At 43.3% G+C, this 21,523-nt stretch overlaps 1 protein-coding gene across 8 annotated transcripts in view; it reads right to left on the bottom strand.

The window, feature by feature from the left end:
* Positions 1-776: 776 nt before the first annotated feature.
* The window catches only part of LOC117435816 (plectin-like), a 168,707-nt gene continuing 147,960 nt past the window's right edge, over positions 777-21,523 (bottom strand). For 7 of the 8 annotated variants that reach the window (XM_059010023.1, XM_059009977.1, XM_059010007.1 and 4 more), the window contains 9 exons: positions 21,319-21,497; positions 21,092-21,230; positions 20,279-20,635; positions 19,871-19,954; positions 19,584-19,688; positions 18,491-18,589; positions 10,975-14,355; positions 3,255-10,302; positions 777-2,616 (listed from right to left, as the gene is read on the bottom strand). In XM_059010023.1, coding sequence (XP_058866006.1) covers positions 4,150-10,302; positions 10,975-14,355; positions 18,491-18,589; positions 19,584-19,688; positions 19,871-19,954; positions 20,279-20,635; positions 21,092-21,230; positions 21,319-21,497 — 10,497 coding nt within the window. In that variant the 3' untranslated portion in view covers positions 777-2,616; positions 3,255-4,149. Of the gene's footprint in view, positions 2,617-3,042; positions 3,114-3,254; positions 10,303-10,974; positions 14,356-18,490; positions 18,590-19,583; positions 19,689-19,870; positions 19,955-20,278; positions 20,636-21,091; positions 21,231-21,318; positions 21,498-21,523 lie in introns of all 8 variants that reach the window. The other variant, XM_059009982.1, reaches the window with a different exon arrangement.

Here is a 21,523-nt window from a genome sequence, read left to right as displayed (position 1 = left end):
CACACACCCTCACACTGAACTATTGCAGGTTCATGGACACACACCCTCAGACTGAACTATTGCAGGTTCATGGACACACACCCTCACACTGAACTATTCCAGGTTCATGGACACATACCCTCACACTGAACTATTGCAGGTGCACGAACACATGGACACACACCCTCACACTGAACTATTGCAGGTGCATGGACACACACCCTCACACTGAACTATTCCAGGTTCATGGACACATACTCTCACACTGAACTATTGCAGGTGCACGAACACATGGACACACACCTTCACACTGAACTATTGCAGGTGCATGACTTTAACAGCTGAGCTGTGAACGTGGTGTGCTAGTGTTGATACATGACTGCCCCTGCAGCTAAGATGAGGTAATGCAGCATAGCTTTTCAAGGGAATCTTTTGTGCAGCGGTGAAAACACTCCCTCCACTGCTGGCTCACACTCGCACTGCACGCTCCCAGCTCAGTTATCTCATCTTCAACCACTTGTTACACTAGTGTACTACAAACCAAACAGAAACGAATGCAAAGCACAGTGTCATTTTAATGTTAACATGCTGTTAATCACTGGACCAAGTCAGTAGAATGAAAGCTGTTCTGTTGATCTACCCTCCAGCTTGAAAGAACAAGCCTCTTTGAAAGGTTGTTTGTTCCTGTTAAACACTGTACTGCACTCTGTGAATAGATTCCCTTTTATCCGCGCTGATGGAGCAATGTTACATACAATGTGGAGACCCACACAGATCAACAGATGAATGACAAAGTCTTGTTTACAGCACATTGGTTTATTTACATTAGATTATCTTGTTATACTCAAAAATACACCAGATTTCTCATTTCTTTCTAACCATAACAACACAACCTCATTATTATGGGCAAAATCAACCATTTAATTCTGAATAATTATGTATTTTTTAATTATATAAACCAGCTTGAACAAAAGTGGATACATATATACTTAAAATGGCTTTATTATCTTGCTCTGTTTTGTATATATATCTATTGTACTACTGAGTTAGTAAAACATGCAAAGCAAAAATATCTTTATATATAATATCAAAAATACAGTATGATGGAAAAAAAAAACGTATGTCATGTTTATTATAGAAGTCAGGCACTTTTAAGGAGCACAACAGTACATACATGACAAACCTATTGCTATTTGGAAAGCACATGGGGTCAGCTCACTATGAAAAAGGCCACCCATTTTAAAGCTCTCAGATCCTTGAGAAAGGAGTGGGGCAGGCATAGTTACTCTTGTTTACTAAGATTTAGCATCAAGGAGAAAATGTGTGGCACAAATTGTATGCAAAATTACTACTCACAAACAATCTGGCATTTTGTAGCAAAATATGACCGATTCGTTATGTTGAAGCATGCTGTATGTAGTATATTCTTTCTTAAACATCCAGTGGCCCAATAATGTAAACCAGTACTAAACCAAGATTGATTTTTCTCCCTGCATAAGACATATGAAAACTGATGGCAAGATTACACTATTTTAAAATAAGGGTTACCGGTAATTATAAAACATTAATTAAAAAAATGTAATCATTAAAAACCACATGCTAAAGATTTAAAGAAAAAATAACATTTTATATTATAACATAGCCTTCAGCATAAACAAAAAGAAAGTTTGTGAATGGGGGTAAACTAAATTAGCAAGTCATGAATGCCAGTTACTACAGTAGCACTGTACCGTTTAGCTGCAGCAGCTGATTTTAGTGAACAGGATATTACTGCATTTCAAATTCTTCTTCTTATAGTAATATTGGTTCCCTGTTACTACAGTAGATGCTAAATAACCGATTAAAGATAACACTTAGTAAAACCATGCCATGGATGGCAATATTCCTTCTCTAGTTTTGGATAGAAGGCACATTTCTTTGGTGAGTCTATTCAGTAGTGTGTTGATGGGCCAGACACAGTGTGTGTGTGAGTTTGTGTGCAGCCACAGGAGGGCGCACTATGGGTTCACTGGATTCTAGATGAAAGGGAGAACATGTGCCTCTCTGTTCTGCCTCAAAGTGTAACCTACAAGTCCAGTTACTGTAAAATTTCACCTTTTTAGCTTTTTACTCCACACATACAGTACTGTCCAATTGATTTGTCTTGTTTGTGTCAATGCTAAGCTCATGTTGAAACATTTGAAATCTGAGATACAAAAAACACATGGTGAGATTCTTGCAGTTAATGCTGACATTTTCAAAGTAAATTACCATTTTGTAAAGTGGACTCCAAAATGTTTTGAAAGTTCACAAATGTCTGTCATGATCATTTACTGTTATGTACAGTACCACAAGTCATTTTACGTATTGGGTCTATACCATACACTGAACACAGACAATATTAACCCTCAGCTGGTGCTGTAAAGTGCATTGGCCAATGTAATATAGTGTAGCTTCTGAAGGCAAGGCATGTGCAAGCTATCTTATCTCAGTCTATTGAGTGTGCTGTAGTGTGTACAGTGATTCTGGGTTCAGGTCAGGACAGGGAGCATGCAGCTTGTTCCGAGAATCGCAAGGCTTCTCAAAGGTGTGATACGTCTCGATTCTCTTCAGGCAGGGGATGTGGTGGGAGAAGGAGGGGAATGCTTGAATGAGGATCTAAAATAAAACACAATGATTTCAAACCAATGGAATGAATAATACAAAACCTTGCCTGTTTCTATTATTCAACATGCTCTGGTCTGCCTACTTCTGAAATAATCCAATGTCCTAATGTAGGCACAAGTCTTCTACGAAAAGTAGGTTCAACAGTGAGGGCATCACCCGTTTCATGATAAACTAGTGTGACTGCCTTCTTGACATGCTAAATCTGAATGCTATGCACGGAAACCAGAATATTGTGAAGTTCCACCATGTGTTCCTTACAGTACTTGTGCATAGAAATCTCAAAAAAAAAACATCCCAAGAGCAACAGAAAGCACCTTCACCATGCAAGTGAACCTTTTAATTGATTAGTGTAATATTCTGGACAAGTGAACCACTCCCCAGATAGAGAAATAGAATAGAGCAAAGGGACAGACTCACATGCAGAGCAGCCCCTCTGTTCTGGGCAGCTTCTAATCTCACTCAGGTAAGTGGATGGAGAAAGAGAGGAGCTGTGCCGAGTGAAACGTTGTGAAGATAAAAGTGAGTAAAGAATACAGTGAAAGCAACTACTGGAAACAATCCGATTGAAAAAAAATTAAAATCAGTGGGAAATCTTTTAAAGTGAAGGAATTCAAGTTGATTTTACTTACTAGCACTGCCTCCATCATACTGAGTCTCCTAGGAGAGTCTGAAGAGCCTGAAGGTTCAAGAAGCTCCTGCTTCTTACTGCATCCACAGTCATTGAAGCCACAAATCCAACATTTCAAAGTCTTATTTGCTTTTTTGAGCTACAGCAGGCATGCTTTATCCTTTGGCCTGAGTGGTGGAGAGTCACCATCTATTTCTATAGAACAGGATCCCTATGTATTTCTATAGAGAACAGGAGGGGTTCCTGAGAAGGGTGCTGAAAGGTTATAGGCTGGTGATACGTCTTGCCGTACATGAATGTAGGTAATATGTGTTTTTCCATGAAGTTTGGAGGCTGCACAATTGCTTGAGTCCTTGCTTTGGCTTGACAGAGGGCTAACCATAGCAGTGTTATATTGAAGATGTAAAAGCTTGGTGTCTTGAAGCATTTACTGTCAGTGTTTTCCTTTTCCCAAATGTTGTCTTTTATGTGGCTGGTGTGTTTATTCTGTATATGTATAAGAATATATATATATATATATATATATATATATATATATATATATATATATATATATATATATTCTTTTAACATAAAATGTGGCTAAGAGAAAATAATCTTAATAAAAAGGTAATAAAAATAATTTCTGAAGAAGTTAAGGCTGGAAAATGCAATTGATCAAGGTTGAGGTCAAGTATAGTGGGAAATGTTCTGTAGCTAGTCACAAAAATATGTTACATTAGTCATTCAAAGTTAAAACTGATTAAAATGCTATTATTGAAAAGGCTAGCAAAACAGAACAATAAAAACAGGTGTTGTTTCTGCACTGAATGAATCTTTGAGCCAATGGTTTGGTTTAGAATAGAGGATGAACAGGTAGAAATAAAAGATAGAAAGGTAGTAAGATTTATACAGCACTAGTAATGGCCTTGTGCAAGCTTATCCAAGCTCAATCCACTGAGAGGCCCGGTGTCGTATCGACGACCATAGCTTGAGGAGCTGTAGGAGGATGAGGAGAAGGACGTGGAGAATGGAGTTCCAGTGGCATCGAAGCTGCCCCGTCTTGATCCTGTTCTTGATCCAGTTCTGGACCCGGACCGGGATCCGGAGGCTGACCCAGAGGCACTGGCGTTGTAGGGGCTGTACAGCCCTTTGGATGACTCTGAAGAGGCCTCTAGCAGACGCAGCCCAGAGCCTTCTTCAACCATGCTCCTGTCCATGGCGTCCTTGTAGGAGATCTTCAGTTTGGTTTTGGGGCAGGTCAGGTATTTGGAGTAAGCGCTGACGTCTCTGAGCTTCTGTGCAGTGCGGGCATCCAAGGTTCCCTTCCTGATGGCCTCATCCAGCTGGACTCTGCCAGCCACATCAGGTTCAATCAACCCGCCAGTGAGATACTGGACTTCCAGGAAGCGTTGGCCAGCTTCATAGTATAGCCAACCTTTCTTTAAGGCCTGGGCAGCAGACATCTTTGTCTTGGTTCTTGGGTCTTCAAATCCATGGTAGGCCTTTTGGGCCAGGTTGATGCGGTCCACCATGATTTTGTCCACCAACCCCTTATTCATGGCATCAGCCACAGGGAACTTTTCCCCAGTGTTGGGATCAATTATGCCTCCTGTGCAAGACTGGGCCTCCAAGAGTCTTTGACCAGTGATGTTGTCTACTAGGTTGCGGTGAATGGCTTCGGTAATGGAAACCTTCTCTAATGTGTCAGTGTCTAGGATTCCAGCAACTGGACCTGTTTCCTCAGTAGGGTCACTCCATGTAGTTGCAGGGGTACTGATTGATGGGAGGGGACTCATTGGATAGGAGGAGGATGATCCGATGGAGGAGGATCTGGAACGGAACCCACCCATGTTGCCTGATAACATGTCAGCAAACTCTGTGATGGAGAGACTACCAGAGCGATACTGATCCAAGGAAGACTGATTGATGAGGCCTCTGGAAAGAGCATCATCAATGTCATACTGCCGGCCAGACCTCCTGTCGATTATTATGGATTTGACCACACCATCAGAGGAAGAGATGGTTATTTCTTCCCACTCACACTCCTGCTCTGAAAGCTCCAGGTAGGTCTGGTGGTCAATAAGTCCCTTGCGATAAGCTTCATACACAGACATCTCTTTGCCTGTGTCGGGATCCACAATAACCACTCTGCGTTTGCGGACAGAAGACATAGAAGAAGTCTTCCTTTCCCGTTTCTTCTCTTTTAGAAACAGTAGGACCAGGCCTGTCTCAGGGTCTGTGAAGCACCTCTCCATCAGCTGCAGGTAAGTCAAATTCTCCTCTGTGTTTGGGTCAAAGAAACCTTTTGTGTCATCACTGGGGTCTGAAAGGATCTTGTTCATCTCCTCATCAAACAGGCCGCGTTTGTATGCCACCTCTACTGGCAAGCGATGGCTTTCCTCTGGATCGATGATACCTCCAGTAGCAATCTGAGCTTCAATAAGACGGATGCCATGGTCCTTTAAGATCAGCCCTTTTTTCATGGCCTGGAACAGAGAAATAATTTTGCCAGAATATGGGTCTCTGTAACCTGTTACAGCTCTCTCAGCAGACAGCAGTTTATCTTTGAACTCAGGGCCTACAATTCCCATCAGGACAGCCTCATTGACTGTCAGCTTCTGGTTCTTTATTGGGTCAATCACATATCCAGTAGCAGCTTGAGCTTCCAGAAGTTCAAAAGCAGTCCCTGGCCTAATCATGTTCTTCTTCATTGCTTGATAGACTGAAAGGCGATCTTTAGTGGATTCAACAAAGACTCCAGCAATACAGCTGGTGCCTTCCAGGTAATTTTGAAGTTTCCTGCTTACTTCTTCAACAGTAGTCAAACCTTCCTGGAGCTGCTGAACTGTCTTCTGATCTATAATCTCAGAACGCACAAGCTCTTCCATGGTAATCTGCTTTCTCAAGCCTTTAAACGTCAACCTCCTATCTGACAGCGATAGCAGACGGAGGCCGGTGCCCATGTCAATCTTGCATCTCTTGAGCAGCTGAGCATAGGAAAGCTTTTCCTCAGTGACAGGGTCCAGGTAGCCTTTGATATCCCCACTTGGATCAGAAATCTTCTCATTTGTTTCCTTATTCATGTACCCCCGTTGCAAGGCAACTTCTGTTGGCAAGTGGAAATTGTATTCTGGGTCCATGATGCCACCTGTGGCAAACTGAGCTTCAAGTAACTTGAGGGCATACTCTTCAGAGATCAAGTCTTTCTTCATGGCCTGGAAAAGGGAGATGGTTTTCCCACTGTAAGGGTCCCTGTAACCCGTGACTGCTCTCTCAGCTGAGAGGAGCTTATCATGGATCTCTGGCCCAACGACATTCTTTCTAACAGCCTCGTCAACTGTTAACATTTCATCTTTTACTGGGTCAATCATGAACCCAGTTGCTGCTTGAGCTTCCAAAAGACCAAAGGCTACTTCAGGCTTAATCAGACCTCTCTTCATTGCCTGATAGATGCTGACCTTTTCGTTTGAGGCCAGAAAACCAGCAATACTGCCGGTGCCAAACAGGTAACGTTTAACAATCTCAGTTTCCATGATTTCTCTTATGGTCTTCTTTCCTTGTTTGAGCAAGTTATACGTTTCAAGGTCAATGATCCTGGCACTGTATAGTTCTTCAATAGTAATCTTGCGTCGGATAACATCACAAGAAATGCTCTGTTCATGCCTAATGATCTCTCTCTGCTCAATAATTTCAATAATGATAATGACCATGCGTTCCTTTGTGATACTGCCTGACCGATACTCTTCCAAAAGTTTAATCCTTTCCTCTTCTGGAATTAGGTCAGAGTTCATGACATCCCAGAGGGACATTGACTTCCCAGCATGGCTATCAAGAGGAATTTCAACTTGGGTTTTGTCAAATTCGTTCATGGTTTGTTCTTCAGTGTACATAAAAGTCTTCTCCACCACTGATGGTGCCTCTGTCTTTTTAAGTAGGATAAAGCAGAGTCCAGTGTCAGGGTCTCTAATGCACCCTTCTTTCAGCTGCTGGTAGGTGAGCTTGTCATTAGTGTTTGGATCAACAAAACCTTTGGTATCATCTGAAGGGTGAGAGAGCATCTTGTTAATTTCTTGGTCAAAATATCCCCGTTTGTAGGCCACCTCAATAGGCACACGGTGGCTGTTTACTGGATCAATGATGCCCCCAGTGGCAATCTGAGCTTCCAGGAGTCTAATTGCTTGTTCTTTTAGGACCAGATCCTTCTGCATTGCTTGGAAGACAGAGATTTTATTTCTAGTATAAGGATCTTTGTAACCAGTTACTGCTTTTTCAGCGGTGAGAAGTTTTTCATGGAGTTCTGGGCCAACAATACCTGCCTTGACAGCATCATGTACTGTGAGCTTTTGGTTTTTGATTGGATCAATTATAAATCCAGTAGCTGCTTGTGCTTCCAGCAAACCAACAGCTGTGCTTGGTCTTATATAATGTTTATTCATAGCTTGGTAAATGGTCAATTTTTCTTTTGTAGGCTCCACATAGATGCCAGCAATGCTGTTGGTCCCTTGCAGGTATTTCTTCACTGAATCGATTTCAGAGACTTCTTTTGGTGTCTTCTTACCCTGCTGGAGCTGGTCGTATGTAGCTTTGTCAATAATATTGGAGTCAAACAATGAGCTAGCTGGGACTTGCGCTCTCAGGCCATTAAAGCTAACCTGCTGTTGTTTCTTGGTCTCTGTTTCATCAATGATAGTAATCACAAGCTTAATGATATTTTCCATAGTCATCTTGCCTGTCCTGTACTGTCTAATCAGCTCAATCCTTTGTTCTTCTGTCAAATATTCAGAGTTGATGATTTCCCAGATGGTCACTCTTTTTCCTTTGAAGGGTCCAGATTGCACCTCCACCGTAGCCTGGTTCAGAGCTTCTTTAGTCTGGATATCAGAGCGTGTCTGCTCTTCCTTGGCTTTAATAGCTTTCTCTGAGAGGGGCAGCAAGCAGAGACCAGTGTCTTTGTCCATGACACATCTTTTCATCAGCTGTAGATATGTCACATTCTCCTGTGTGTTAGGGTCAAAGAAACCTTTAGTGTCATCGGTTGGATTTGAGAGGATCTTGTTCATCTCATCATCAAGATATCCACGCTTGCAGGCAATATCCACTGGAACACGATGGCTTTTGACCGGGTCAATGACACCTCCGGTTGCCAACTGGGCATCTAGCAAACGTATTCCCTGGTCTTTGTGAATCAGGGCCTTTTGCATGGCCTGGAACAAGGAGACAGTGCTTCCAGTGTAAGGATCCTTGAACCCAGTCACAGCTCTCTCTGCAGATAGCAGCTTATCATGCAGCTCAGGGCCAACAAGACGTGCTTTGACAGCCTCATCAACAGTAAGCTTCTCATTGGTGACTGGGTTGATAATATAGCCAGTGGCAGCTTGGGCCTCTAAGAGAGCAAGTCCAGGCCCCTGTCGCAGAAAGTCTTTCTTCATGGCCTGATAAATGGGTAACTTCTCCTTGGTTGACTCGATCACAACCCCAGCAATGCTGTTTGTACCTCTCAGGCACTTCTTAACTGGCTCCAGCTCAGACACATCCTTAATAGATTTTTTGCCCTGGTGTAACTGGTTGTACAAGTCTTTGTCAATGATTTTGGACTCCAAGAGTTCATTCGCGGGGACAGAAGTCCGAAGACCCTCAAATGCAACTTGTTTCTTTTTCTCGCCCTCTTCCACCACTGTGACGATGATCTTGATTATTTTCTCCACAGTGATTTTCCCTGTCTTGTACTGCCGAATGAGATCCCTTCTTTGCTCCTCAGTGAAATACTCAGAGTTGATGATTTCCCATATGGTGACAGTCTTGCCCTTGAATCTCCCAAATGGAACGGAGACAGTGGCTTTTCTAAACACATCTTTCGTTTCTTCATCTGTGTAGGTTTGCTCACTTTTGGCTGCTTTCTCTGTTATAGGAAGGAGGTAAAGACCGGTTTCGGGATCTGTTACACATCTCTCCATCAGCTGCAGGTAAGTGAGGTTTTCCTGAGTGTTTGGATCAAAAAATCCTTTGGTGTCATCACTCGGGTCAGACAAGATCTTGTTCATTTCTGCGTCAAAGAAGCCCAGCTTATATGCAGTCTCAATTGGTACACGGTGGCTGTTCACTGGGTCAATTATGCCACCTGTAGCTATCTGTGCCTCTAACAGGCGAATGCCATGTTCCTTTATAATCAGGCCCTTTTTCATGGCTTCGAAGAGGGAGATCTTGTTACCTGTGTAGGGATCTTTATAGCCTGTGACTGCTCTTTCTGCTGAGAGCATACTGTTGTGCAGCTCTGGTCCAATTAGGCCCTCTTTTACAGCTTCATCGACTGAAAGCTTTTTATTCTTTATTGGGTCAATAATGTACCCAGAGGCAGCTTGGGCTTCCAACAGGATCATGGCAGTCCCTGGTGTAATTATTTTATTCTTTAAAGCTTGATAAAGGCTCATTTTCTGGTTTGGCTTTAGCAAGACTCCCCCAATGCTGTTCTTTCCTTGCAGGTAATTCTTCAGGTTCTCAGTCTTGGCGAGTTCTTCCACAGTGGTTTGACCTTTCTTCAGTTTATCCATAAGCTTTATGTTCAAGATTCCAACTGCAAGAAGTCTGCTGGCAGGGACCTTTTCACGAATGCCATCAAAAGCTGGTCCTGCTTCTCCATTTTGCTTGGGGCTGCCCAATGAATCAACTGCGTCCCCGCCATTTACACTCTGGAGCTGCTGCAATTTTTCACGTAGTTTCCGGTTCTCCTCAGCCAGCAATTTCTCCTGCTCCAGTCTTTTCTTCTCCAGCTCCTGTAGCTCATTCTGTTTGCTGCGGACCTCCTCCTCGGCATCTTGTTGTTTCTTCAGAGCGGCGTCCATGGTGGACTGAAGCTTCTTCTTCTCCTCCTCCATCTGCTTCCTCTGCCGCTCCTGCTCATCTTTAAGAGCCTTGGCCTTTTTCATCTCCTCCTCAAACTGTTTTTCCAGCTTTGATTTCTCTTCCTCAATAAATTTCTCCTTCTTTATGAGCATCTCCTTTTCTGTTATGAAAGTCTTTTGAAGAATATGAGTCTCCTGCTTGATCTGTTCCTGCTGGGCAACTGCCATCTAATGGAAATATGCAAAAATAAGTTTTAGTTTTAAAATGAGTGATTCTAGAAAATAGAGGCATGCAGTTACTTAAAATGAGTGATTTTAGAAAAGAGAGGCATACAGGTACTTAAAATGAGTGATTCTAGAAAATAGAGGCATGCAGTTACTTAAAATGAGTGATTCTAGAAAATAGAGGCATGCAGTTACTTAAAATGAGTGATTCTAGAAAATAGAGGCATGCAGTTACTTAAAATGAGCGATTCTAGAAAACAGAGGCATGCATGAAAAGCCACGATTATTAAGCACCAGCGTATACCCCTCATACCATTTCAATGTTCTTGCTTTTGCCATTGACTGGGGTTAAAATAAGGCTCATGGTTTTATTGTGGCTGTAAAACCAATATTGTTTTTTAAACAAAACTCTAGGAATTCTGATTTTATTTTAATGTATAAATGTTAGTTTGATATGAGCTGCTAGTAAGTACAATTAGTTCTGATTATTTAAACAGCAATCAATTATACAAATTATGCTGTTAAAATACTTATATTAACAAGTTGCTCTTAATTGTATTATTACTTGTACTGTGATACTTGAAATGTATTTGCTTACGATTGTAAGTCGCCCTGGATAAGGGCGTCTGCTAAGAAATAAATAATAATAATAATAATAAAGTCAATTTGAAATACCTCTGCAGTTTTCTTCTGTAAGTCATTAGCTTCTTTTTTCAGTTTTGCCTTCTCTTTCTCAAGTTCAGCGATGGCTCTGCGGAGGTCATCGGACTCTTTGTTGCTCTGGAGTCGTTGGACCTCCAGCTTCTCTACCACAGCAAATTTCTGTTTGTTGAAGAGCTCAGTCTCATGGAGACGAGAACTGATCTCATCTGCCTGCCTCTTGAACTTCTTGGCTTCCTCCACAGCTCTGGACTGAGCATCACTCAGTTGAGACACCTTTAGCTTTAGCTTCTCTGCCTCAGCTGTGATCTCCAGCTGTCTCCTGCGCTCGGCCTCCAGGGTTTTTTGGAACCCTTCTGTCTCCTCTTCTAGTCGTTGCTGCATCTGCTGCTTGTCCTCCAAGAGCTTCTGGGCCTGCTCCTGGGCTAGGTCTTTCTGTCTCTGGAGCATCTCTGCCTCTGCTTTCAGTCTGGATGCCTCTTGGATGGCCTGCATTTTCTCTTTCAACATTTTCTCTGCAAGGGCCCGCTGTTGAGCCAAGTCAGATTCTGCTATCTGCCTCAAACGAGCAGCCTCTTGGGCTGCCACGCTGAGGCGGGCGGCTTCCTCTGCCAGCTTTTTCATATTTTCTGCCTCCTCTTGCAGGAACTGTTGGGTGCTGTCCTTGTCTTTTTTCATCAGCATCTGGTTTTCATTCTCAATTCTGATCTTCAGTTTTATGAGCTCCTCCATTTGGATTCGGACCTTGAACAACTCCTCTTCAACTTGAGCTTTCTGTCTGACAGCGTCAGTAACTTCATCCTTGAGGCGATGCAGCTCCTCATCCAGAAGGCCCTTCTGTGTATCTGTCTCTTCCAGCTGTAGCTTCACCTTTGTCAGTTCTTTCTCAACTTGAGCCTTTTGCTTCACAGTTTGTTCTGCAAGCTTTTTGTGCTTCTCCATCTCAGCATCTGCTAATTCCTTCTGTTTCAAAGCTGCAGCCTCAGTCTGGGCACGCTTAGCTGCCTCAAACTCTGCTTCCTTTCGCCGTTGTTCTGCATTGTGTTGGGCCTCAGCTTGGTTGGTGGCTTCAACTTCAGCTGCTTGCTTCTGACGCTCAGCCTCTTCAGCTTGCTGTCGGAAACGGGCCGCTTCCTGCTGTGCCTTCTGTTTAGCCTTTTCTGCTTCTTCTGCCATCTTCTTGGCTTTTTCTGCATCCTCCTTCAGCTTATCCAGGATGGACTGTTCCTGCATCCTGGTCTGCATTAGCTCCTGTTCTTTCTGCTGCACAAGAACAATGTGGGCCTTCTCTTCAGCAGCAATGCGTTTCTCGGCAGCCTGTTGTGCTAGCTGAATCTGCTTCTCTGCCTCTTTCTCAGCAAGTTCTTTCTGCTTCCTAGCCTCCTCGGCTTTCTTCTTGAGGCGTTCAACTTCACCCAGAGCTGCCTTGTGTTGACGGGCAGCTTCTTCCTCAGCAGCCGCAATCTTCTTCACCTTCTCTTCTGCCTCCTTACGTCTGTTTTCTTCCTCAAGAGCCAGCTGACGTTGCTTTTCAGCTTCTTTCTCAGCCTGCTCCTTACTATGCTGTGTCTCATCTGCAATGTTTTTCAGTTTGTTTAGTGCCAGCTCCAGGTCCAGCTTGCCGGATGAGGCTTTCTCAAAGCTGATCTTCAGTATCCGTATCTCTTCCTCGACAATCCTCCTCTGTTTTAAAGTCTCATCCACTATAGCCTTCTGCCTCTCCAGTTCAGACTCTGAAGACTTCTTGAGAAGATGAATCTTCTCCTCAATATCTTGCTTGTGTTGGGATGCTTGCTCCTCCAGGATCTTTCTTTGGTAAGCCTCATCTTCTGCCTGCCTTCTCAGGCGCTCATTTTCAGCCTCTTTCTCTTTCAGGGCGATCTCTGCTTCTGTTTTTAAGCGTGTGGCTTCGTTGATTGCGGCCAGCTTTTCCTTTAGGATTCTTTCAGCCTCTGCTCTCTGTCGAGCTGCTTCCTCCTCTGCTAGTTGCCTCTGTTTCTTGGACTCTTCAGAGATAGACCGAAGCTTCATGGCCTCTTCAGCAAGCTCCCTCATCTTAGCGGCCTCAGCCTCAAGCAGCTGCTTGCTCTTCTCAGAGTTAGACATCGTCTCCTTTTCAGCCTTAGACTTTGACTGAAGGAGGATCTCCATTTCAGCCCTAACTTTGGTTAGTTCGTCTTCCAGCAGTTTTCTTTGTTGCACTGCCTCGTTGACCTCATTTTTGAGGCGGTAAAGCTCTTCCTCAAGTAGGGATCTCTGCTGTTCACCGTGTTCAAACTCAGCTCTCAGTCGGATGAGTTCCTGTTCAGCTGATAGTTTCTGCTGAGCGGTGCCCTCTGCAATTTGCCTCTGCTTCTCCAGCTCATGCTCCGCCATCTCTTTTTGCCTCAAGGCAGCTTCCTCAGCCTTGGCTCTCTTCTTGGCTTCTCGCTCAGCCTCCTCTTTCTGTTTTTCCGCATCCTCTTGTGCCAGGCTCTTCTTATGGGCTATTTCCTCTGCTTGGAGCCTCAATCTGAGGGCCTCGTTGGCCTTCTGTCTCCATTTTTCTAGTTCTTTCTCTGCTTCCTCTCTGGCATTATCTGCCTCCTCCTGCTGCCTCTTGAGACGCTCCGCCTCCTCCTGAAGGTAAGTGACAGTGACATGCTCCTGCTTAAGAGACTGTTCCAACTGTGCTGTCTTTTCAGCGAAGGACATGCGTTTGCTCTGAAGCTCTGCCGCAGCACTCTTTTGTGCTACCTCTTGGGCAACCTTAAATTGCCTATCCTTTTCTATCTCTGCTTGTTTCATCCTTCGTTCTGCCTCTTCCGCCTGCATTTTCAGTTTCTCCAGGTCCTCCATAGCCTTTTGCTTTTGCCTGGCAGCTTCTTTTTCTGCTTCTACTTTTTTCTTCAGCTCTTCCTCAGCCTGACGCTTTTTCTGGGACTCTTCTTTCACCTGTTTGAGGAGTTTTTCAGCCTCTTCCTGGGCGGCTTTTCTCTGCCTCTCCGCCTCCTCGGCCCTTTGCCTCAGCTGCTGAAGCTCAGATTCAGCATTAGATTTCTGCTTGACGGTAGTCTCCAACTGAATCCTGATCAGCCGGATTTCCTCCTCAATCCTGGTGCGGCTTGAAAGGGCTTCCTCCACTTGCTGGGTCTTGGACTTGATTTCCGTGACCGAGTTGTTCTTGAGCTGCTGCAGCTCCTGCTGGATGTTCTGCTTCTGTTGCTCAGCATCAACAGCCACCGCCTCTCTCCTGGTGACCTCCTCCTGCATCTTGAGCTTCAGCTCCTGGGCCTCTTTCTCAGCCTTGGCAATAGCTTTGGCATGAGCCTCGGCCAACTGCTTCTGCTTGTCTAACTCAGCTTGCATTTCTGCCATCTTTCTCATCTCCTCCTCTTTAAGTTTCACAGCTGCCTTCTGCATTAGTAACGGTGGAAGACAATTGCAATACAAAAAGAGAAAAAGAAAAAAAAACACAAATTAAAAATAAGCAGATTCTAGTTATTAAATTAATGAGCAACTTAAAAACTATAGTCTGGCCTGTGATTGGTTAACACCTCATCATATGAGCAAAAACAGATTGAACTACTGCCCTAACATCCTTACAACACGGGGCAATAGTCTCCATCTGTCATGTGATTGGTTCACATCACTGTCATTCCCGCCCCTTTTCAAAGGAACACCCTCCACCTCCACTCGTAACAACAAGATAAAATGCCTGAATAAAACAATCTGCTGAACAGAAAATGAATTACAAAACATACCACAAAGAAAGAAAAAAAACCTGCGGTATGAACTTCAAAAACATGTTCTGTTATTTAGTTATTTACTTACTATTCTGAATCAGCTTATATTTAAACAAAATACTGTAAAGACATAAATATTAGCGACCAAAATATTTGGTGAATCACACCCATGAAACCTATTTTGCTCCAGAAATGCTGGCGCCCTGTTGCACTGGGAGTGTATATGATACGTATGTACAGCACCAAGAGATTTGTGCCAAAAATGTTTACGGTTCTTTGTTCATATGCAAAAAACACATAATAAAAGGCTTGCAAATATTTATGACTTTACAGTATATAAAGTCATATTTACTATCCAACCTGGCCTCTCTTATTATTTTGACTGACTCATATATTAAATATATACTGCAGACTCAGCTCATTGTGAAAAATTATTGCCCTGAGGAAAGCCTGTGGCTTCGGGCATTATGGCCCCCTGTCCGTAACAATAATGTTCCACTATAGCCCTCCTCTCCAGTCAGTATTTACTATATATATATATTATACAAATCACACAAATATGTCCCGGAGCCAGCGGTTAAATAAATATGTCATGGGGGCCTACGCAGTAAGAGCTGTGCAAGCGCAAATATCAAGTACGAAAGGGAAATGCCCACTGCATCTCAAAGTGTGCATGCGCAAATTCATAAGGGCAATGTTAGCAAGATGCTCCAGGGAATATGCAGATAGATCATTAGCATCTCATTGACCTCTGAGATGCTCCTGATTACACATGCAGAGCAGATGCACCTGTGCATAATGAGATGTATTAAAGTGAGATCTAATCGCTCCATTACATGCACATGCTTAACTCTGCGCCACCATTATGTGATGGGGTGTGGCAGTGTGTGTGTGTTTTGTGTTATATGTTGCGTGTGGTGTGTTAATGTTGGTGTATAGGTATTGGTGCACGGGATATAAATGGGTCTGTGTAGCACGAGTGATTTAAAATGTATAATTAATAATTCATTGGTAATTGAATCCCGGCACAACAGTATATATAGATGCACGTTTTACTGACTCGTTTTACTGGGTTGTGTGTTCAGTGAGTGGAGAACGGGTGTGAAGAGGAGAATTATTTAAATGAAGAAATAATACAATTGCTATTTCATGCTGGATGCTTGTTTGTTCTGACTCACCGTGTTTGTTTGTCTGTTAGTCTCTTTGTTTAGTGTTAGTCTGTTTTGTTTGTCTATTTATTTTGGCCTCAAGTGCCGTGTGCTGTTTTGTTCAACCTTTCATTTTCATTTTCACTCTCACCAATTACGAATGTTTTTTCACAGCGACAAAGAAAAATCACCTCAGTAGTCACTAGTGACGACTGCTTTTGTTTTGTATCATTTTTCATTTTTCAATAATTGTTTAATAGGATGTTAGTAGTTAAAACACAACCGCACAATATGATAGAGAGACGGATAAAGCAGAAGATCATACAAATAGAATCTCTTTGGAACTATAAAAATGTTGCTAGTTCTACCTGTGTTCCATGTTCTTGGTAATTCTGCTAATTTTTGTCATTTGCTAATCTTAAAAAGACTGCGTCTCCAGGCATGTATGTATCTATTTTCTGAAACAGGTTGTGTGTACAGTACTGTAGTGACTACATCTTCCTTGCAGGGAGAGGAACGCAAACAGTTTTATTCAAGGAATGTGTAGCTAGAAGGTTTATCATCATCTGATAGTCATGATGTACAGTAATTGAGATGGTTTAATAATGGTAATGAAAATTGATAAGGGGACCAATATTTAAAATATGAAAGGTGCCGCTATCACAACCTTAAGAGTTGTTTTAAATGATAAGCAGTATGCAATATAATGCATTTGTGTTGCAGGGTGTCAAAAGGAAAAACAAATATTTTGATGAAGTGAAGTTTCTGTAGCCATGAGAATGATCTGTTGACTGTCATGATCCCTTTGCCTGTGCGAAAGTGTTATGACGGCACTATACCGGCAGAGATTGTGTAATTTCGCGCTGCGTGAATGGGTATGTTAAAGAATTATTTCAACGTCTCTGAGACGGCTCATTTGTGTATGAAAGGGGTATTGGACACGGTGCCTGGATTTCAAGCAACAGCCACACAATTTCCCCTTCAGCCAAATCCTGAGCCCACACTATTCTGAAGCGCGGCGCATTCACGGCAGCAGTGTGGAGTAATGGTTAGGGCTCTGGACTCTTGACCGAAGGGTTGTGGGTTCAATCCCCAGTGGGGGACACTGCTGTTGTACCCTTGAGCAAGGTACTTTACCTAGATTGCTCCAGTAAAAACCCAACTGTATAAATGGGTAATTGTATATAAAAAATAATGTAATTGTATGTAAAAATAATGTGATATCTTGTAACAATTGTAAGTCGCCCTGGATAAAGGCGTCTGCTAAGAAATAAATAATAATAATAATAATATATATCTCAATTATAAAATATATATATATAATACGTTAATTACATACGGTTACCTCCTAGTGTAGTATGGTTTAAAATTGAAGTGTTGTTTTTAAATAAGAACACAAACGGAGGTACATGTTGAGGTTTTGTAGCAGTATCCATGGGGGCCACCGAGTCCATGTGGCCATTTAAAAAGGCTGAGATCACAAAACTGTGCAATCCCACCGCGTGTACGAGAAATCCACACTACTGAATATTGCTCTAGAACCACAACATAGAAACAGACATCCAAACCCATAGAATGCTGTTCTGACTAAAGTCATTTCACCCTGTAAGCCTGGTGGTATGTGTGGGGGCAGGGACAGGCATGCAGAGGTGGTCAGTTGAAAAACGGGTGCATAATGGATAATTTACCTGACAAAGAACTGGCAGGCAGTTTAGAGAAGTGATAAGAACAAATTAAAAAAGAAAAGTTAGGGTTACAACAGAAAGGAAAATAAATAATAAAGTGTTAGTCTTGACAAGAGGGAAATGGTCAGCTGAAGCACACTGTTTTTAGTCTTGTTCATGCACTCCAAACTGGAATGCAATGACAAGACTTTTGGGAAACTAGCACGGGCCCCTGTGATATTTTAGAGACAAGCAGGACCCGTGCGCTGGAGCGCAAGACAGGCTTTAACCCAGCAATAACTTAGCAAGGAAAGCTTTTTAAATTCTCCACACAGGGGGCAGCATTTTAATGATTTGTAACATTGCCTCATGGTTAGACTGCTGTGTGCTTTAGGCTGAAGAGATTGTGAATCTGGGAAGTGCCTCATTCTGCTGAAGAGCCAATGCGCTGGTACGGTTTCATGACGGGAAGACAGATACTGCTGAGCAATGAGGTGAACTGCAGCACTGGCATTCTCTTCATTTACCTGTCTGTCACATGCTAGTCGATAGATTTAACACCTCAGTAGATTAAGGTTTGAACAGACAGACCCTGAATGGTGACACTCAAATACTTCAGGATTCACACAGTACACAAACCAGAAACCCAACAGCAAAGCAATCACACAGAACACAAAAAAAGAAAGAACTGCTAACACAAGTTAAACTTTCTTGGTCAACACCAATGCCAAATGCAAATAAAAGTGGTCTGAGATCCGTTTGGGTTCTATTCAGTTTGCGCTCAAAGCTGAACTGAGCTTCATAGAAAATGATTGGTCTGCATTCAAATCCTGGCACCCTCTGCCCTTTCCAACAGACCACTGCTTTCTACAAGACTGCAGTTCCTTTGTGATATAATCAGTAAACTACAAGCTGTGAAATGAAGAGTAAAACGATAATGTTCTCTTCTCCCAGGGTGTGTTTTCAGCTGTGCTCCCTGGGCAGTGTCACGTACCTCATCCTGCTCCAGGCGTCGCTGGGTCTCTGTGATGAACTTGATGTACTGGCTGGTTAGGGTAGTCAGTTCACTGTAGCGGGTCCTCAGGGTTACATACTTGCAAAAAAGAAACACAGTGTTATCTCATGATTCACACAATGGGGAATTACAATAGATACTTTGGATAATTAAAATAGACCACACGTCTTTTATCATAATATTTGCCCCCTTACGTTACAAAGGTATTTGAACGAAGAGGTGTAATTAAGCGACAGTGCCCGTTGATGAAGGCTCTATTGTATGGTAGTTATGTGTCCTGAGCCCAAGATGAGGGCGCTAACGAAAGTCAATGCCAACTACTACATCGGGAGGGCACTATCGCTATTAGAGAACGTTGTTTCTCTTATTTTAATGTAAGAATTGCAATCATTTGTCAGGTCCCCTTCCGCTGAAAAACATTTTGGGAAAATAATCCTCAAAGCAGCCTGTTTCTTGTCCGAGTTGCTTATAGATATTGCTGAAGATATCTGAATGGAGCAGATGGAGCAGGAGGCTGTGAGGTCCAGTGGTTAAAGAAAAGGGCGTGTAACCAGGAGGTTCCCGGTTCAAATCCTACCTCAGCCACTGACTCATTGTGTGACCCTGAGCAAGTCACTTAACCTCCTTGGGCTCCGTCTTTTGGGTGAGACGTAGTTGTAAGTGACTCTACAGCTGATGCATAGTTCACACACCCTAGTCTCTGTAAGTCGCCTTGGATAAAGGCGTCTGCTAAATAAACAAATAATAATAATGGAGCAATATTACTGAACTGTCTGTGTCTCGATTTGTTGTTGTTGAAAGATGCTGAGCTCCAGTCGAGCGGACAGGCTGTGATTGGCTGACTCAGCAGTTGCAGGTACAGGAGTGGTTGCTTTTGTCGGTGCAAAATATTGATTGGTTGGTTTTGGTGGATGATAAAAATAAAGTTGGACCAATTGTGTCTTTGTTTAGTATCTGCTGTCCAATAGATTAATACTGGAGTAAGATTTCCTCATTCAAGATATTCACAATACATTATCTGACAATAAACACCATTGGGTCAGTAGCAAAGAAATGGTTTTAAGAAACTCACCTCCTGGATAATGTTATCAGCAGCAGATTCCACTTTGGTCTTCTTGACAGGAGAGGCCAGTGGTTCCACCATGGCTTTGTACGTCACCAACTGAAGCTCATAGTCCTGAGGAAACAGAAGACGTTGAGCTCAAAGCTACCTGGCCCAGGGCAGTGTGACAGATACAGATTTGCAACAGCTTAGCATGCAGAACAAAAGGGAATTGTGTGTGGAAGGATATAGGGGTTAGCCATATTATTATATGGCTAGAGAAATGATGGATGGACTGCACAGAGCAGCACTGTCACCTTGATTGTGTCGATGTACCCCTTGGCGTATTTCTGGCACTCATCCACCTTGTCTTTGTTCTTCTCGATCTCTTCCAGTAGTCTCTGTACGGGAGAGACAGAGTGTTGGGTCAGTATCTCAATCTCAAACTAGTTCTATTTGAAAATGTATATACCACCGTGGATTAATATGTTAATTAAATAATGAATGGATTACGTACATTTATGCATATTTTTTAAATAAAATCTATACAAAAGTCAAAACATTTAGCTATATATTTTGCAGGACTTATCATTCCGCCCTGAATAGTTCTCCGTATTTTTACATTCATTCAAATTCCGAGCCTTGGCTTTGCGCTGAAACCTGGAAATCAGCCTGCACCACGAGGAAGCAGTCCTCTCTCTCCTCCAGTCAGTGTGCAGACATACCTTCTCCTGAGTCAGCTGCTCCTTCAGCGTCTTGCTGTTGCTGATGGACACAGCCTGGATGTTCTCTTGCCGCTGCTTGGCGTCAGTGATCCAGGTGATGAGCCAGTCGTAGCTCTCACGGTAGTAGCGGAGCTGGCGGCCCAGCTGCTCCAGCTCACGCTGGCGCAGGTCTAGCTGTGTGAAGATGCCCTGCCAGCGCTCCAGCAGGCTGCTCACACACAGGCGGTATCGATCCAGGTCGAGGTCGCGCTCGCTGTGCACGCGGGACAGGCGCTCGCTCACTGCTGAAGCACTGGTCAGCTCGGCCTCCAGACCGTCAAACACAGGCTGGCGTCCCTCAGCCTCGCTGCGGGTTTTCTACGGGGGTAAGAGAGCAGCAGGTGAGTCCAGGCACTAACTTCCAGCACAAATAAACATGCATGCAGTTAACATATAATGATTGTAGTAGATTATATCTGATTATTATAATATTAGATCTGCTTTGGTTGTTGTTTAGTGATCTGGAAAATTAGTGAGCTTGTGTCAAGGCTATGAGTATACATGTTTGTAAGTGTGTTCTGTGATTGAGCGTGTGTCAAGGCTATGAGTATACATGTTTGTAAGTGTGTTCTGTGATTGAGCGAGTGTCAAGGCTATGAGTATACATGTTTGTAAGTGTGTTCTGTGATTGAGCGTGTGTCAAGGCTATGAGTATACATGTTTTAAGTGTGTTCTGTGATTGAGCGTGTGTCAAGGCTATGAGTATACATGTTTTAAGTGTGTTCTGTGATTGAGCGAGTGTCAAGGCTATGAGTATACATGTTTTAAGTGTACCTTGAGCTGCGTGCGGTAGGTCTCCAGCTCCTTGGCGTCAGCAGGAACGTTGTTGACCTCTCTCAGACGGTCCTCGTACTTCTTGACCAGTTCCTCGGCCTCTTGTGTGCTGCGGATCACCAGGTCGATGGTCTTCAGCCTGGGGTGACGGCAATGAAAGAGAAGAGTTACAGGACTCGCTCCTTCAGAACAGGACAGGCAATGCTTGTAAAGGGCGCGGGACGTACTTGTCCAGATAGACAGTGGACAGGCTGTAGACCTGGTCCATCTTCTGCAGGGTGACGTCCAGTTCAGAACGCAAGACCGGGGCAGAAACCGACTGCTCGGGAGAGGCCAGGACGGCTTCTGTCTTCTCAGTCACCTTGTTCAGGTTCTTCTTGATCCCCTCCAGCTCCACTTGAATTTGCTGTGGGAAAAAAGCAAAGGCTGAGC

This window comes from Acipenser ruthenus, chromosome 3 (assembly GCF_902713425.1).
Source record: "Acipenser ruthenus chromosome 3, fAciRut3.2 maternal haplotype, whole genome shotgun sequence".
NCBI classification, from domain to species: domain Eukaryota; kingdom Metazoa; phylum Chordata; class Actinopteri; order Acipenseriformes; family Acipenseridae; genus Acipenser; species Acipenser ruthenus.
The sequence above is the reverse complement of the archived record's forward strand: the minus strand, read 5'-3'. Positions and strand labels throughout refer to the sequence as shown.